Below are 19384 nucleotides of genomic sequence, written 5' to 3'. Positions count from 1 at the left end.
TCTGATTTTATTTCTTGATAAAAATCAATACATTTCTTGAAATAAGCTACAGAATAGAGATATAGATATTGTACTATTGACTAGAATGGTAGAATTGGTAAGGTCCCACTATTTTCTTTCACATTTCTTTCTTGAAAAAGTAAAACTTTAATGTCATAAGATAATATTTTTTTTTGTACCAAAATGAGACTCAGGGGTTTTTTTTTGGAATCAACTACGAATTTCTTTTCGAAAGATTGGACAGACACCTTACGGCCACAGCTAAAATTTAAAATGATTTACTTTTTCTTGAAAAGATATGACTTTTTTCTTATTTAAAAAAAATATACAGTTTTGAAAAAACAACAACATTTTATTGAACAAATTTGAGTATTCTTATGCGACTTAAATACGATTACGACTTTAAAAAATATGTTTTTCATAAAAAATATGATTTTATTCTTAAAAATTAAGTGTGACTGTTTTTTTAAAAAAAAAACATATACCCTTATAACATTACAATATTTATGGTAAAAAAATCCTAAGGAAGAATAGAAAATACAGATATCACTATTGTCTCAAAAATATTTTCTCTGGGGAAAGAAAATCTCTTGAATTACTATTGAAAAAAACAACCTTGTAAAAAAAGTTTTCTTCTAGAAATACCCGACTATAAATCAGATTTTTTTTGTCAAAAGATTCTCTCAAAAAATATGATGTCTTGAAAAAAATACTTTGTCAAAAATAGTTTAATTCCCCAACAATCAGACTTTTTCTTTCATGACGCTCTTGAATAATACGACTTTTAAAAAGCTACCTTTACTCTAGAAAAATCAGACTTTTCTCCTCATAAAATTCTCTTGAAAAATATGACTATTAAAAAAAACTACATACAAATATGTTATATATATATAAATATAAATATAAAAAATATTATATATATATATAAAATACAACATAAAATATAAAAAAACGTTGCAAACGCAAAAATCTGACTTTTCCCTCATGAGATTCGGTTTGTGTTTCTTCCTTGTGAGTGCTTCCGTAATACTCTTTGGTAAAGTCCAAATAATGTAAATAGTCAAATATAGTTTCAAGACAATCAAGGAGTAGTTCTGTTTAAAAATGAAGCGCATACACACTTTTTTACATTCCAGTATGCTGTTCCACTAAAGCGTTCATTGATTATCATGTTAATGTTCATGCTGCTGCTTCCGCGGGCGATGTAGCCTAGCGGAACCGACAGTGGCGGTATCACCGGTCACCTGATTGGCAGGCAAACAAACAACCTATGCGAACACACACACACACGATTCCACACAAAACCTTTGGGGAAATTCACAACAATCAACAGAAGAAGAAGAAGAAGAGAAGAAAGAGAAGCGGGAGGAGGAAGACAGAAAAATTAAGAAGAGGAAGAAGAAATGATTGGAAACTGCGACCTCAATCCGCTGCTATCTTTCTGACAGATTACGCCCAGATGCTAATCCCAGACATTTCAACATTTAATTTCCTTCCTAATTTTTATTTTATTTGGATGCCAGACTTCAAATATATCATACAATATCATACACCTTTTTTCTTGAAAAAAATATTATTTTTATTCCTGCAGGAAAACAATTTGCTGTCTTAAAAAAAGTAACAATTTTCCCATAAAACTGTATTTTTTTCCCTTCAAAAATTATATAGTACATATATAGTATAGAACTTTTTATCATAAAATGAAATGGGTTTTTTTCATGAAGAAAATTTTATTTTTTCTTAAATAAAATATATGATTCACAACATTAAGGTGTTTACATTTTAGAAAAATATTTTTGTTGTTTTTGAAAAAAACAACAGAAATGTATTCTTGGAACATCGCAGATTTTTCCCGTGGAAAAAAATATGAGTCATAAGAATAAGATTTGTCAAGTTAAACACACTAATATTAAAAAACTTAACTCATAAAGTTTTTTTTTTCTTGAAATATACATTTCATCTGTAGGATTAAAACTTATTTCCCTTAAACTTTTTTCTTGAAAGTGTCTATGACTTTTTTCTCAAAAGACAATTAGGGCTCCACGATAACTGTTTTTTGCCACCGATACCATTAACCCATAACTTGCTACTTCTCCAACCTGATACCGATAACCGATATATATTTTATTAATTGTTTCAATCAGGGGTTTTAACCATTTAAATCATCATTAGCAGTTTAAATCATCCACACGCACTATCAGCACCGGGGCGCCCCACAGTTGTGTCCTCTTTCAGCTGCTCTTCTCTCTCTCTACACGTACGACTGCACCTCAACGCACCCGGCTGTCAAACCCCTGACGTTTGTAGACAACACAGTCATCGGCCTCATCAATGAGGGTGACAAGTCTGCATATCGACAGGAAGTGGAGCGGCTGGAGCTTTGGTGTGGTCGACACAATCTGTAGGTGAACACGCTCAAAACTACAGTATAGATGATTGTGTACTTCAGAAAGCATCCTTCGCCACAGCTGAAGAAACACAGAAAATTCGACTGCAACGGGCAAACCTGAATGCCGGAGAAATCATCGGTAGCCCCCATTCCCACCCTTGATATATAATATATAACACAGGTTATATTAAGATATCAACTCACAGATTCTTACAGGTGTTTAGACACTATAAAAGCATCCCATCACACCACTCATCAGTAGCACTGCCTTGCTCATTTCCCACATCCTGTCCTTTCTTGCTTTTTTCTGTCCTCTCTCATCTTGTTGTATTGGTTAGTTGTTGCATGACCTCACTTGGTGCCCCCCACCCCCACAAATAAGAACATGATTTGACTGTTTTAATGTTATTTGTGGTCAAATATCAAGACTGTCTAACTATTGTTCTGCTGTAGTTTGCACCCCTATTCCCCGTTCTGTCCCCTAAAACTCTTTTTATGTCCGGCTGCATTTTCAATAAACTTCAGAATAATTAAAAAAATAAGTAGAGGGAGTATTTCAAACTCCCCTGCTGCACAGAAAACTGTTCCAGCACAAAAGGCATACAGATCCACCATTCTGCATGGCCATGCAGCTGAACAGGCCAGCTAAGGAAAGAAAAAAAATAATAATAATTTAAATCATTTATTAAAATAAAATCATACTTGTTTTTTAAAAATAAAATTACTGCAATTTTTAATACCAATAAAAAATATTTTTTTGTAATTTGACTTGTTTCTGCTAAAAAATACTTTTTTTGCCATGGATTCTGCCTTTATTCTAACAAAATATGACTTTATTTTGACAAAAAAAGACAAATCCCTAGAAAACTATGATTCCATCCTCAAAGACTGACTTACTTTTGAAATTAAAAATCTGACTTGTGTAAGAAATATGAGTGTTAAAGTTGCAAAGTACGAGTGATGTGAATCTATGAGTTAACACGCGACCTCAATCCTGTGCTAACCTCCTGCCAGATTACGGCCAGATGCTAATCCAGGCATTTCCTCACATTTATTTCCCTTCTTTACTTCCTTCCTTCCTCTTCATTATGTATTTTTCTCATTTTGGACTCAAGCAATTTGTCTTCACTCAACAACAGAAGACCTTCAAATCATTTCAAATGTCAAATAAAGAAAATTAAAAAAAGTAAATGAAGCTTGAAGATGGGAGGTCAAATACGGTATTAGTGATGAACAGATGTTGACGCACACACAAATGTTAAGAGCTGGCTAAAGTGCTCCTTAAATGCTGCTGCTAACTAATCCCGCACATGAATGCTAACGTGCTGGCATGCAAACGGTTGCCAGCTATGCAAAAATGTCACCCAGCAAACAGGAAATGAAATATAACCACAAAAAAACATCTTTTTCAGGTTAAAATGTCTTCATGAAAACCAAAGCAACAGGAGGCGCTTTTGTCATTATGCCAGTGAATGTAGTAAAAGAAGGAAAAGTGGAAGAATGGGATAATGCGACTTTATCCTTGTAAGATTACAAATTATTTTTATTAAAAGTTATATTTTTTTCCGGAGAGAAACAATGTTATTCTCATGAGGTAATGTTTTCTTGTCTTGAAAAATTCTAAATTTGATGCGTAACATTCTTTCTTTGTTTTTTGTTGTTGTTGAAAAAATAGAATTCATCTTTGGAAAACCCACGCAGGCACGGGGAGAACATGCAAACACCATACAGGCGGGCCTGGGGATTGAACCCGGGTCCTCTTAACTGTGAGGCTGACGCTCTAACCAGTCAGTCACCGTGCCGCCTAAGATTACAACTTTTTTTTAAATAAATCTTTTTTTTGTAGGTTTAGAATTTAGTTTTAGGTTGAGAACTTTTTTCTTTATTCTCCCTTAAATCTTTCAACACTTTTTTTAATGGGAAAAAAAAATCATCCCTTGAAATGCAACTTTATTCGTCCAATTCTATCAAGAAAATGTTTTTTTTGTCAAAAAAAAACACCTTTATTCTCCTAAAATATATTTGTTTTATATAGTAAAAATACAACATATATAATTGAATTATTTTCATAATTTCTTTTCCTACTGCCCACCCATTTATTCTTTTTTAACTCAGAAAAAGGCCTGTACAAGCTCCTTAGTTTAGTGTCATTAGCCCGTTAGCATGTTAGCGTGACCAGAGTGGCTGGCAAAGCTGTCGATTACACGCTGGCGGAGTCGCTCAGTCAGTCGCTCGCTTGGTCGGGTCAATCCATTTTTTATTGCTGTTAGCCTGCAGCCGAATTACTTAGCACGAGGACACATCGGGAGAACAAAATTATGGCTGTGTCGGGCGATGAAGCAGCACAATTTTGTAGGTCGCCATGACCGTATCAAAGCACTCCTTCTCCCCTAACCCTAAGAAGAAAACGGTTGTTATGACTAAAATATACCACTTTTCACACTAAGGTTATGCTTTTTAAAATATTTATTCTTAGCGTGTAGCTACTTTTTTCCTCCAAACGATATGACTGTTTGTTATAAGATTGTGATTGTTTTTCTAAAAAGTAAAAGAAAAGAAAAAGACTTCTCTATTTAAAAAAAAAAAAAAAAAAAAAAAAAAAAAGTATCTATTACTTGACAAACATTTGATGTCAATCAAGCAGCAGGCTGAGCCGGTTGCCTCGGGAAACCACCAGTGAGCGGATGGATGCTTAGCAGGCGCTACATACGTATTCCAACATGCCACCGCTGCGCTCAAACTTGTCACTTGGCTTTTGTTAGCCATCACAGCTAGCGAGCTCGTGAGCCGCTGCTCCTCATTTGCACTCAGAGTGATGTTAAGTACTGTTAGCACAACTTGAGTTAGCTGCTAATGTTTGCTCCACTTCACAGTTTTTGCTACTGTTAGCACAAAAGCTGTCAGTACATGTAATGATACTACTAGCACAGCAAAACTGCTGTTAGTCCCACTTTTGTTAGTACAACTACTGCTACTGTTAGCACAAGTGTCGCTACCAAAGCTAGTAACTGGCAAAAAAAAGTCTGACTCAGTGTTTTTTGTTTTGTTATGTGAAGACCAAAAGTTTACTCCTTTACTATTAACTTTACTTTTAGCACATTTACTGTAAGCCCCACTTCTGTAAACACATTTTCTGAGACTACAACGCCTGTTAGCACAAATGTGGCTACTGAATCGAGCATATAACCTCTGAACTATATTGTGAAATAAAAAAATTTGACTGAATTTAAGATGGCGGCACAGTGGTTAGAGCGTCAGCCTCACAGTTCTGAGGACCCGGGTTCAATCCCCGGCCCTGCCTGTGTGGAGTTTGCATGTTCTCCCCGTACCTGCGTGGGTTTTCTCCGGGCACTCCGGTTTCCTCCCACATCCCAAAAACATGCACTAATTGGAGACTCTAAATTGCCCGTAGGTGTGACTGTGAGTGCGAATGGTTGTTTGTTTGTATATGCCCTGCGATTGGCTGGCAACCAGTTCAGGGTGTACCCTGCCTCCTGCCCGATGACAGCTGGGATAGGCTCCAGCACAACCGCGACCCTAGTGAGGAGAAGCAGCTCAGAAAATGGATGGATGGATGGATGAATTTAAGATTAGCATGTGTGACGAACAAGCTATTGTTGCTGTTAGCATGCGTGAGCATCTTACAAACAAAAATCAAAACTAAAGACACCAAAATATACGTGTTACTTACAGTCTCGCTAAAGTAGATTTTTTTTTTCGCAAATGTGTTGCTTGTTGCTGTTGCTGGCGTGTTCTCCCACACATGGAGCAGCTGGACCGCTTCTGACCTTCGACTCCGCCTACAGGTGTGCCAGTGCACTGACCTCAGCCTCTGCGGATGGCTAACACCTGCTAACACTGATACCAACGCGCACGCTAACTTGTTTGGTGCTCTCCAGGGGTCCAATACTATTATTCACTTCTAGCATCATCAATTGGAGACTCTAAATTGCCCGTAGGTGTGACTGTGAATGGTTGTTTGTTTGTATGTGCCCTGTGATTGGCTGGTAACCAGTTCAGGGTGTTCCCCGCCTCCTGCCCGATGATAGCTGGGATAGGCTCTAGCACGCCCACGACCCTAGTGAGGAGAAGCGGCTCAGAAAATGGATGGATAGATGGACTTCTAGCATCATCACTGTGAGTGTGAGTATGCGCATGCGCGCGCATACACACACATACACACACACACACACACACAAACACTTGTTTTTAACATTAAATTCAAGCAAATGGATGTAAGTGTTGTAGTAGCACTACATTGGCATGTTGCTAGTCAAATAGCATGACAATTGTGTTAAAGACTGACAGGTGATGTGAAATTATAAAACCAACAATGTCCTCTGTGTGTGTGTGTGTGTGTGTGTTTGTGTGTGCCTCAGGCGGGTTTCCGTTCCACTTCACTGGTATTGTTCAGAGCAGGTGGCGACACACGCACACAAACATAAATACACACAGACACAGACACAGACACACACACACAACACACACACTGACAAAATGATGTTTATGTTTTGTGTTTTCTGCACCCACACACACACCACACACACACGCACAAACATGTATGTACACAAACACACAAATAAATTGTGGCAATCAAGAAATCACTTTGAACCTGTCTGACAAAATGAATTTGGCCAAAAGATGTAAAAAACCTGCAATAAAAAGCCAAATAAGTTTAATAACGATGAGAAATAAAGTACAGTAATTGACATCTATCAGTCTGAAAAGGTTACGAGTCTTTTCTTAAGTTTCAGGACTCCAGTGAACCACACTGAGAGCCATTATCCACAAATGGAGAAAACATGGACCAGTGTTAACCAACCCAGGAGTGGTCGGCAGACAAAAATTAACCCAAAAGCAAAGCGATAACTCACTCAGGAGATAACAAAGGAACCCAGGACAACAGCTAAAGAGCTGCAGGCCTCCCTTGCTTCAGTTAAGGTCAGTGTTCATGACTGAAAAATAAGGAAGAGACTGAGCAAAAATGACAAAAAAATACTAACCCAAAACAACATAAAAGATAGTCTTACTTCTGGAAAAAAACAAAAACTGTATGATTCCCAAGAGCGTATTCTATGGACTGGTGAGACGACAAATGAGCTTTTTGTAAGGTGTGTGTCTCATTACATCTGCCGTAATTGTATCACATTTCAGAAAAAGAACATCATACCAACAGTCAAAGATGGTGGTAGTGTGATGGTTTGTGACTGCTTAATTACTTCAGGACCTGGACTGGACGACTTGCTGTGATTGATGGATCCATGAATTCTGTTCTTTACCATATTATATATTTCCATTTTTTGATGAGCTGAAACCTTAAAGTGGGGAAACTATGCAAAAAAAAAATTAATAAAAAGATTTTGAGAAGGGAGCAAATACTTTTTCATGGCACTGTACTTTGAGTCTCCGGGGCAGACCGGAGACTCAAAGTGCATTTCCACCTCAAGTCCGAGGAACTTTGAATTATTGGTAAATCAGATGTCTTCCACACAGCACCACAATGTTTCCTGAACCTTTTGAGAGTACTGAAACCACCCTGGTACAGTTTGACCCCAGATGTGATGATTACAGCAGAACTTCCATCTTAGAGATGTCGGTTTGTACAGGAATGTTTGTTTACTTCGTAGAAAAGTTGAGGAATGTTTTTTTTTTGTCTCAGTTGGAAGAGTCGCATAAAGACGCCATTGTGTATGGGTACACGCACACACATGTAGCTCCGACCACCAGGTATCAATCAAACGTGTTTCAACACGAAGTCAAACATCACTTGACTAGCGACGTGCTAATAACTTCCCGTGAGTGCCTCTTGACGCCACAAGTGTTCTTGACCGCATAAAACTGAAAAAAAAAACACTGAATGCATATCAGTCCCAATCAGACACGCTAACAAACAAAATTGCGGGTCAGCAAGGGTCTACTAAGGGTTTGAGACTGTGGACACAGCAACAGGCTGAGCTAATGTTAGCATGTACATTTAAGATTGGTACTTGGGTGTAAGATGTAGCAGGTTCTGAGGTGTAAGGTTGAAACTTGGCTGTGGCTTGACTTTGATAAAAATGGTTTTTAGTTTTAAGGCAATGGTTCTAGTAGCCTCTAGGGTGTAACGTTTAGTCAGGTCTAGGAAGTAAAGTGTTACAGGTTCTAGGATATAAGGTGTGTTTTCATGGGTGTAAAGTGTTGTAGGTTCGCTGGTTCTTGAGTGTAAGGTGTAGTAGATACTAGGCTGAAAGAAATTGTATGTCCTAGGGTGTATGGTCACACGTCTAGAGTGTAAGGTATCATATGCTTGTTTTAAAGTGGGAGATTAGTTCTAGTGTGTAAGGTGTAGCAGGATGTAAGTTTTAATGTTGAACATTTGATGTAGGGTAAAGTTAGGGTTAGGTGTCCAGTAGGTTCTAGGGTGTTAAGTGTAGTAGGATCTAGGGAGTTAAGTGTTGTAGTGATTCTAGGGTGAAATGCATTGTTGGGTCTAGGGAGTAAGGTGTCGTTGGCTGTAGGGTGCAACGTGTGGAAGGTTCCAACAGGTCGTTGCTTCTTGGGTGTAAGATCGCATTGTTTCTAGGATGTAAGGATAGTTCTACGGTGCACGTTGTATATAATAGGGTGAAAGGAGTTGTAGGTTCTAAGGTGGAAGGTGTCACAAGGTCTAGAGTTTAAATTTGGTTCAAGAGCAGTGGTTCTTAACCTGGGTTCGATGGAACCGTAGGGGTTTGGTGAGTCACTCTCATGGATTTGGTGGAGGACAAGACACACACAGTGTATTTGTGCGTCCGTAAAAGCCTTTTCACAGTGAATTTAACTGGACACAGGGCGCCATCGACAAACCCATTCATTGTGTATGTGCAAGGACTTGACGACGGAACACTGTGACGTAAGGTGGCCATTTGCTATCGCAACACCGCTGGAGCGTCAGACGGCCCATCTAATAGGAGAAGGGTTATTTCAGGGCGGCGTTATTTCAGAGTGCTAACAGTAACAAACAGACATGAATAGAAGAGAAGACTAAATACCCCAGCATACCATAGAAGCTCGGGCTAAGCGACGTGCCTATGTGGCGGCTACGTTGGTGGGGGCAACGTTCCCATCAAAGGCAATGCATGGACATTGAAAATATATATGAGCTTGCTCATTTTTCAACCGATTTTTGCGAGGTTCACGTTTTTGTCAACGTCAAAGCATGTGCTATTAACAAAGAACATTTGAATAAAGATACAAAAGAATTCTTACCTATGAAAGGTTATTCCCAGTTCCCTTGTTTTGATTGTACGGCGTGTGTTCAACTGTTCAAACCTTGTTATTTTGGTTTTCGTGCCGTCCACAAACATGGAATGCACTGACACTTTGTCCCTGCTAGCTTAGCGTCACCGTAGGGACCGAGCTCAAAGGGACATGTTGTATCTTCCTGTTGTTCATATCTATGACAGCAACAGACCAACAAGGGGGAAATGCATCCATGCTAGTTCAACCACTTTGAAATATCTTTGCGAGCAATTATTTTTCGAGGATTGTAGACATAAAAACATAGAACATTAACCAACTTTGTTGTGACAATATGAGAGGCACTTGTTAAGGTGAAAGGCAACAGCAAAAAAAAGGCTAATTGGGTTCTAGGGTTTAAGGTCTAATGAGTTCTAGGGTATAATGTTTAGTAAAGTATAAGGTAAAGTATGTTGTAGGTTCTAGAGTGTAAGGTGTTGCGAGTCTATGGTGATAGGCATTGTTCGTTTAAGGAGTAACGTGCTATAGGTTCTAGTATGTAAAGTGTTGTAGGTTCCAAACGTGTTGGTCTTGGGTGTACATTCTAGTAGGTCCTTGGGAGTTATGTGTTGTCGGTGCTAGGGTGTCAAAGGAAGTAGGTAGGTTGGGAAACTGGGACTAGGGTGTAAAGTTGTCTGTTTAGGCTATATGGTTGGCTATTGGGTTTATTATTGGTTCTCGAGTGTGTCATTGGTCCTAGAGTGTAAGTTGTTGGTAACAGGATGTAAGTATGGTACTACTGTGTAAGGTGTAGTAGTTACTAGGGTGAAAGGAATTGTGGGTTCTTCTAAGGTCTCACAAGTGCGAGAGTGTAAGGAGTCATAATATTTTCAAGAGAAGAGAGATTAGTCCTAGTGTGTCAGGTGTAGCAGGAAGCTAAGGTGTAAGGTGTAGAAGGTTCTAGAGTGCTAAAATAAGTCGGGTTTAAGGTATAAAGTGCTGTACATTCTAGACTGTAAGATGTTATACGTAGCTTCCAAGGGGTAGTTTACTCTTGGGACAAGGTGTCATTGGGTCGAGGGTATAAGATGTCAGTTCTAAGATGTAAGGTTGGTTCTGCGGTGTAAAGTGGAGTCGTAACCAGGGTGAAAGTGTTTGTCGATTCTCGGATGTAAGGCGTCACAAATTCTAAAATGTAAGTTGGTTTTACAGTGTAGGGTGTCATATATACATGTTTTCTAGAGAGTGAGGTTAGTTCTAGTGAGTAAGGTGTAGTACATTCTACGGGGAAATGTTGGTTCTAGGTTGTAAGTTGGAGCAGGTTCTAGGGAGTAAAGTGTTATAGGAACTAGACACACCTGATTCAAAGGCACCCAGAAAGAATCAACTCGGCATGCTTTTGACAGTGCCAAGTACGTAAGGTGGAGTGGCAAAAAGTGGCATGATTAAAGAATTTTTTTTTTAAGAAAGTAAGTTGAAGAAGGGTACCAAAGAATGTCAGGCGTCCTGAGCATATTTTGTCAGCCGTCTGTTAGTGGGTTTCATCTTGAAGTGACTTCACATCCACTCGAAAAGGACACTTCACCATGCAAACTGTCGCGCGTGTGAGTCAACGCACACACAGGTCACAGTGTTGCCATAGCGATGGCTGAGCGTTCAAGCAGGAAGGACCGCGTCTGACTGCTAATGTGGTTTGTGTTTCTGTGTGTCAAAATGTGTACTTCTGTGTGTGTATGTTTGTATTTGTGTGTGTATTCATATTCATGTGTATATGTTTATGTGTGTTTGTATGTATGTGTGCATATAATAACAATAATAATAATGATAGTAATTGTTATTATTACTATACATTTTATTTATAATGCGCTTTACATCAAACAAATGATCTCAAAGTGCAACAGTGCAACATTAATAGAGATCGTACTCAGGTACATCTAAAAGTAGCTGTGCAGCATTAAACAAAACATTAAAAGACACAAAGCTAAAAACAATGTCCACAAGAAATAATTAAACTAGGCTTTTCTAAAAAGGTGTTTTCAAGCCTTTTTTTTTTTTTTTTTTAAAAAGCTAAGCTGTATGTATGTGAATATGTATATGTGATGTGTGTAATTATGTTTTTGTGTGAGAGCACGTGTATTCATATGAATGTTATGTGTGCATTCGTGTGTGTGCATGTATTTGTGTGCATTTAATGTGTATGTACAGTATGTATGTGTGTATTCATGTGTTTATGCGTGTATTGTTGTGCATGTGTGCGTACGTGTGCGTGTATTTGAGTGAGTGTGTGTGTGTCTGTTTGCGTACGACAGCTTCTTTCCCTCTAAATTATCCATGATTAATAACAAAAAATATTATTAATTGTTATTAGTAGTATAAAGGAATAAGTATAGTATTAAGTGGATATGAAAAGTCTACACACCCCTGCACATACGCCAGGCATTTGTGACATTAAAAAAATTAGACCAAGATAAATAGTTCCAAAATGTTTTCCACCAATAATGTGACCTATTACCTGTAGAACTTCAATATTAGTTTTTTATATATTTCAAGGGGAAAATAGGACATTTTAAAAAAATGTAAAAATTTTAAACATAGGCTCAAGCAATTATTTTTCTTTGATGTGGAAATTTTAAGACCTCTAAACAGTGGATAAACTTGACTCAACTTTATTTATAGAGCACTTTAACAACAACCGCAACTTTAACAATGTGCTGTACATAAGGTTTAAATGTCTTTGGAGAAAGGAGGATTAGGGCTTTAATTTGGGAAAATCACATTTAAGACTAGAATTACTTTAATTGCTGACAGATGATATGCAAAAACAGTTGATCTCCATGTGTGAAAGATGGAAATGAAGACATCATCTGCACCACAATCACCACCACCATCATCACCATCTTCATTCTCATCATAATCTCAAGCAACGAGTGAAGGCACAGAGAGCATTACAAGCGATCACATTGAAGCATGTTTATTGAAATGAATTATGCTTTTTAACTTGATAAAAAACAAAACAAATAAAGAACAATACAAGCATTCTATGTACATGATGTTCAGGCAGAGAACAAGAAGAGGAACACCGGGAAACCTCATTTAAACTGTGTGTGCGTGTGTGTTTATCATTAACACCAACAGCAGATAATCATACAACACACACACACACACACACACACACACACACACACACGCAGAACCAATCATGAATATACAGTATATAGTGTAGTGTATATACAGGGTGTGACAATAAAGAAACAAAACTGTGCCTCAATGCCAAAAGGCTAACTATAGATGTTATAGCATCTGTGTAGCATCCGGGAACTATTATGCTAAAAATCGTTCACTTCTTACAATCGTGTGGTTCTTTTTCAGGCTTTTGCCAAAAATGTACTATAACCTTTCCAGGTCAACTTAATTTGACCTTCTCTGTTGAATATCCAACTGTTTAATGTTTCAGTTTGAGTCACTTCCTATTTCCTAAGAAGAATTTTGCCGTTCAGATAAACTTGACTTTAGTTGGAGAAAATCTCCAAGGACGTCCACTTGTGTGCCTTTCTGTGACTCCTACGGCCCCGCGGCTTCAAACAGGATGCTCTGAGAAGGAAACGGTGGCTGAGATTCTCGAGTCATTACAATGGCAGTACTATTAGAGAAGGTCAAATAATGTTCACCTGTAAAGATTCTAGTGCATATTAGGCTGAACCTTACATTTCAACCTGAACAGCATCCCTAACTGGAAAAAAAAAAAGAAAAGCTTAAGAAGTCTTGTTTCTTTATTGTCCCCATGTGGTCTTTATTTGATTGTCTATATGTTCTTGTTCTGTTTGGACTTTTAACAGCCTGTCATGGACATGAAGCCAAGAACAACCTCTCTCACACACACATACTACATATTAAATAGAACAAGGCACTGTGGGTCATAAAAGAAGGCCAACATTACCCACCGCGAGTCTGTGCAAACTATTTGACTTTTTGGGACCTCAGCTGATTGTGAAGACCATCAAATGAAGGACCTTCGCACCTTTTTAACACCCCTGATTGCCTTTCATTTATTTCTGCCTCCAAAATAAGCTCGACCGGTCCAAAGCGAACAGAAACCTCTCGACGATACAAACAAACAAACACGGGAGCAGAAAATTAAACAGAAAAAAAAAAAAAAAAAAAAATCAAAGTGAGGATTTCACAGTGGTTATTTGTCACACAGACTCAAAGACGCTGAATAGCAAAGTAGGCCTGAAAGGTCGACATAAGGAAATGCTCGCAAAAGCTTCTTCATTGAAAGCACAAGTGAACATAAACAAGACAGTAAAGTAAGGCTAGACCCACGGTGGGTTTCGAATGCCCCGTTTCTGTTGGTTTAAGCAACAAAATGTCTCAGTGAGAACCCCCTATGTGGTCTATCCTGCATCCTTCATGACGTCCATGTAGAGGGAGAACGAAAAAAATGGTGAAGGGAAACCAAACAAACAGAGAAAAAGGAAAAATTAATATGAATGTGGCGGTTGGGGCGGCTCGGGGTTTGGTGAGTGCGGCTTTGGTCTATGTACATCCCCTGGGGTGAGACTACCACACCCCATCGGTCCAATAGATGTCCCGCTGGTACATGGGCGCGTTTGCGTAGTGTCCTACCTGTTTGCTGCTGTATTTGGGCGGGTTGGCCTTGTAGCTGTAATCCGAATATTGGTCGGAGCCCGTGGAGTTGTTGTCACCCGTGCCCACGAAGGTGTTGGTGGCAGGGAGGTCCTGCACCGCCTGGTGTTTCTTGGAGGCTGAGGGCGACTGCGGCTGAAGCTGGATGGACGGCAATGGCGAGTTGGAGCGGTAGTGTCTCCCCAAGTCAGGGCTACCGGGCGGGTAGTTTAAGGGCAAGTGTATCCGGGGACTGTCGCTAACAACCTCATTGATGAGATTAAACTTGAGGCCCTTCTGGAGGCTGGCATCCTCGTCCTCTTCTAGAGGTTTGGCTGGTTTGGGAGCTTTGCCCTTCTTGCTCTTCTTCCCCTTGGAGTTTTTGGGTCCCTGCTTGGGGGCGTATAGGTCTTTGCTCTCCTTCTTGCCCGCCTGGTAGCCGCTCTTGGTGTCCTTCTGGAGTCGGTGCCGGATGACCACCACGGCCACAATGACCAGGATGACGCCGGCAATCCCGGCCAGGCTCCCATACAGGATGTTACTACGCTGTGCCAAAGCGTAGTTGGGGTCCCCCGCGATGTCCCGGTCCAGGGGGGTGTACAGACTATGCCCCACCAGAGCCTCAATCAGTGACACGTTGGCCTTGGTGTCGTTGACAAACACATGCACGAGCGTGGTGGTGTGGCGAGGTGGCTTGCCTTTGTCCCGAACCTGCACCACTAGCCGGTGCAGCCCGTTGTGCTTCCCTGTGAATTTCTGTGCCAGGGTGATCTCCCCTGTGGTGGGCGAAATGTGGAAGAGTCCATACGGGTTCCCCCCGGTGATGATGTACTCCAGCTCGGCGTTGGGTCCCGAGTCAATGTCCTCGGCTTCCACCACCTCCACGCGGCTTTCCAGAGGTGTGACAGGGCTCAGGTACGTGTAGGACGAGTTGGCAGGTTTGGTGACATAGGGGGCGTTGTCGTTCTCATCCAGGACGTTGATGGTGATGCCCACATAGGAGGATCGAGGGGGGTCACCCGCGTCCACTGCCTTCAGCCGAAAGGTGTAAGTGCTTTCCTTCTCTCGGTCGAAGGATATGCTGGACAAGATGTTTCCGGTGCCGTTTTGGATGACAAACTTGCCATTGTCGGGTTCAACAAACAACTTGACTCGAGCATTGTCGCCTTTGTCAATATCGGTAACAGTGACCACCCCCACAGGGTTAAGCGGTGGCATGTTTTCAATGACGGAGAAGCTGTAGCCACTCAGCATGAACTTGGGGTCGTTGTCGTTGCGGTCTAGGACGTTGATTATCACTGTCGCCGTGCCGGTTTTGCTCGGAACGCCTTTGTCAGCTGCCGCCACGCGGAACTCGTAGCGCTCTGTCTCCTCGCGGTCCAGCAGGTTCTTAACTCGAACCTCGCCGCTGCTGTTGTCGATTTCAAAGAGCGGGGTGGCCGAGCGCTCCACGATACTGTAGACCAGCTCGGCGTTGCTGCCGCTGTCGGCGTCGGCAGCCACCACCTGTAGCACCTTGTCGCCCGGCTGGTTCCCCTCAGCAAAGTCCACTTCCAGGATGGCTGGGGAGAAGCTGGGTGTATTGTCGTTTATGTCGGTGACTTGCACTTTCAGGGAGTTGGTGCTGGACAAAGCGGGGTTGCCGGAATCCACCGCCACGATCGCAATCCTGTAATCCTTCACTCGCTCATAGTCCAGCAGCGTGGTGGTCTGCAGGAAGTACTTCCTTTTACGGTCGTTGCTGGACTCACCCAGAGGCTGCAGCTGGAATGGGACGTCGCCGGCCACCACACATGTCACCACCGCATTCTCCCCCTCATCGCGGTCCGACACTTGGACCAGCGCCACCGCGGTGCCCACCGGCATGTCCTCTGAGATGTTGGCGATGCCATCCTGATGCGTCACTAGGCCAATGCCGCGGATCTCTATGGTGGGAGCATTGTCGTTCTGGTCCCGGACATTGATGGTAACGAGGACTTTGGAGCTCTTGGAGTTTGGCCCCCGGTCTTTGGCCACGACAGAGAACTTGAGGAAGTTTTCCTCCTCACGGTCCACCATGCCTTTGACGTAGATGATTCCGGTGGAGCGGTCGATACGCAGAAGTCTCTGGACTGCCTCGGACATCTGGTGCAGGCTGTAGTCGATCTCACCATTGGTGCCCATGTCGGCGTCATTTGCGCGGACCTGAAAAGACAGACAAGACAACTCTTTCAAGGCTCAAACCACTTCAGTCACACATTAGTCTTCAGTCACAATAAAACCATGAAAATGAAATTAAATTAAATTAAAAATCAAATAGTTTTCTTGACAAAAAAGGTTTTATAGCCCCAAACGTACTAACCCTAAACATTGACCCATTAACCTTAACCCTAACCAGTGTTGCCACAGTTACCTTGAAAACATAACTTAGTTACTTTGCTGATTACTTGATTTCAAAAGTAACTAAGTTCGAAAATAGTAACTTTTTAGTTACTTTTGGCAGCTGCCAAGTGGCAGGAATATCACTTATCCATAGTACAAAAAAAGCATTAGCTTAACCGTACCCATTACATGGTGATGTACGCCACACAAGTTACAGAATTATTACATCAACATAACTTAAATATTAGTGTAGTTGAAGCCACATTAAATCAGCAACTTAGTGCAAACTTGACTTGGTGATGCAAAAGTAACTATTGTTGGATTGAAGAAGTAACTGTAGTTTAATTACCTTCCCTGGAAAAGTAACGTGTTACTTCGCTAAGTTACTCAAAATGGAGGAATTTGAGTATTGCGTTACCGTATTTTTCGGACTATAAGTCGCAGTCTTTTTTATAGTTTGGCCGCGGGTGTGACTGTTGTTCTCTATTCTATTTTTATTTTAAATTGCCTTTCAAGAAGAAATGTCTTTTCTTGGTGTTGGATTTTATCAAATAAATTTCCCCCCAAAAATGCAACTTACAACCCCCAGTTACCTTCACCCTGACCTTAACGATAAAAAAACCTTAACAAACCCTTTCCCTGAAAATATATACCGTATTTTTCGGACTAAGTCACAGTTTTTTTTCATAGTTTGGCTGGGGGTGCGATTTATACTCCGGAGCGACTTACATGTGAAATTATTAACACATTATTATATAATTTCACGTTATTTTCACACTGACAACCGCAAGAGGGCGCTCTGTACCTGCTACTTCTGTACCTCTGAAAATGTATTAATTTTAGCATTAGCGGTAACGTCATGTAACGTTAGCATACCGTACACCTATTCAGCCTGTTGTTCTCTATTCTATTTTTTATTTTAAATTGCCTTTCAAGATTAAATGTCTGTTCTTGGTGTTGGATTTTATCAAATAATTGTCCCCCCAAAAATGCGACTTGTACTCCAGTGTGACTTATATGTTTTTTTCCTTCTTTATTATGCATTTTTCGGCTGGTGCGACTTATACTCCGGAGCGACTTATAGTCCGGAAAATACGGTACCAGTAAAAGCCATTTTTAATCAAACATTTCACTAGAATTGTTTGTCGAGCAGAAGAGTCAAATTTAACACGAAGTTTTAGGACATCAGTCACATTAGTCGGATTTTTAATTATTTTTTCTTGCGGCCTTGAAAATACAGTCACAAAGACAAATGACCGTTAAGCCACTGCAACAGACATTTCCCTCCTGTCTGGCCGGGAGCAAGAATCATTGAAGGAGGCAGCGGCTCATTGGCCTTTAACGGCCACGAGTGAATAATAATGCTCTTATTATTATTAGGACGAAAACACGGCCTTCTCTAGAGCAGTGATTTCCAACCTGTATGGAGCCAAGGCACCTATTTTACAATTGAAAAATCTCACGGCACACCAATAAACAAAAATGTCACAAAAAGTGGATACATTAATTACTGTATGTACTTCCTGACATCTAATAGAAGAGCATTTATTTTTTCTGTCTGTCACTAATGCCTCACTGGCATAATTAGATGAACAAAGATAAATTATTTCTTGTAAATAATTAATTTTTTTGAGCAATTAAGTAAAACTTGATAATTTCCTACGGCACACCTGAAAAGCGCTCACAGCACACTAATGTGCCACGGCACACTGGTTGGGAATCACTGCTCTAGAGAACATTAGAGGAGGCGGGAGGAGCCATCACAGCCGCTTGTGATCCGCATTCACTAAGCCAAATAAAGCAACACTGATGTAGAAAACAAGGAAAATACAATCAAACCAGCTGCACTGAAAGTCCGAACATCCTATTTGTTCATAACCTCAATTCATCTTTGACTTTGGAGATCACAATAGAAGCCATATGAACAAAATCAACCTACACTCTGACCCATGAACCTTAACCCCAAACTCTACCCTGACTCTAAACCCTGACCCACTAATGAGAAACCCATCCTAACCCCTCACTGTAATTACTACTCAGCCACAAACCCACTAAATCACTACTAGTGGCTCTTAACCTTGTTGGAGGTGCTGAACCCCGCAAATTTCATACATGCATTCAAAATGAACCATGTATCGGTTGGAGTCAAAAGTTGTGGTTTCAAAGAAGAAAACGAATAAAATGTGAATGTTCCAAACACACACAAAAAACATAACTCAATGAATATTTACTGGATACCAATGTGACTTTGACTCTTTCTACAGAGACGTTCAGAAATTCACCTTGGCAAGTGACAATCTCATATCATTTTGGTAATAAAGAATGTCCCTTTTCTTCATTTTTATGTCTACCATCTTCAAAAAGGATTGCTTGCAAAGATATGTTGTATTAGTTGCATTAGTGAAGTGAGGCTACATTCAAATCTTGCGATTGTTTTTTTACTGTAATCTTTAACCTGTAAACCATTAATCCTACCGCACTAACCTGAATGCTAAACACTGATCCTACCCCTTCATACAGTGTCTCTAATAAAGTAAGTTTAATCAATACAAGCGTGTTTGAATGTCCAAAGGTCGTAATGGTATGTAAATTCCATTCATCTTTGCCTTTCGATCTCAAGCTGGATGACATTTGCATGTCTTTTCTTTCTTTTCCTTTTTAGTAAAAAAGATGAATTCAGCAGCCCTGATCTCTTTTAAAGCAACGTCAAGGTGTGAAAGGTTGCTTCCCTCTGCAGAATCCCCGAGGGATATGCCAGAGCAGACGGGGAGTTCATCCGACCTCCTAATCAAAATCTTCTTTGCCGCTTTG

At 40.4% G+C, this 19384-nt stretch overlaps 1 protein-coding gene across 3 annotated transcripts in view; it reads right to left on the bottom strand.

Annotated features, from left to right (window-relative positions):
* The window catches only part of LOC133407483 (protocadherin-1-like), a 134773-nt gene that overhangs the window by 102850 nt on the left and 12539 nt on the right, over positions 1–19384 (bottom strand). For all 3 annotated transcript variants that reach the window (XM_061685456.1, XM_061685457.1, XM_061685458.1), the window contains exon 3: positions 14213–16396. In XM_061685456.1, the coding sequence (XP_061541440.1) occupies positions 14213–16396 (2184 nt within the window). The remainder of the gene's footprint in view (positions 1–14212; positions 16397–19384) is intronic.

Source organism: Phycodurus eques, chromosome 9, assembly GCF_024500275.1.
Source record: "Phycodurus eques isolate BA_2022a chromosome 9, UOR_Pequ_1.1, whole genome shotgun sequence".
In the NCBI taxonomy this organism is placed as follows: Eukaryota; Metazoa; Chordata; class Actinopteri; order Syngnathiformes; family Syngnathidae; genus Phycodurus; species Phycodurus eques.
The sequence above is the reverse complement of the archived record's forward strand: the minus strand, read 5'-3'. Positions and strand labels throughout refer to the sequence as shown.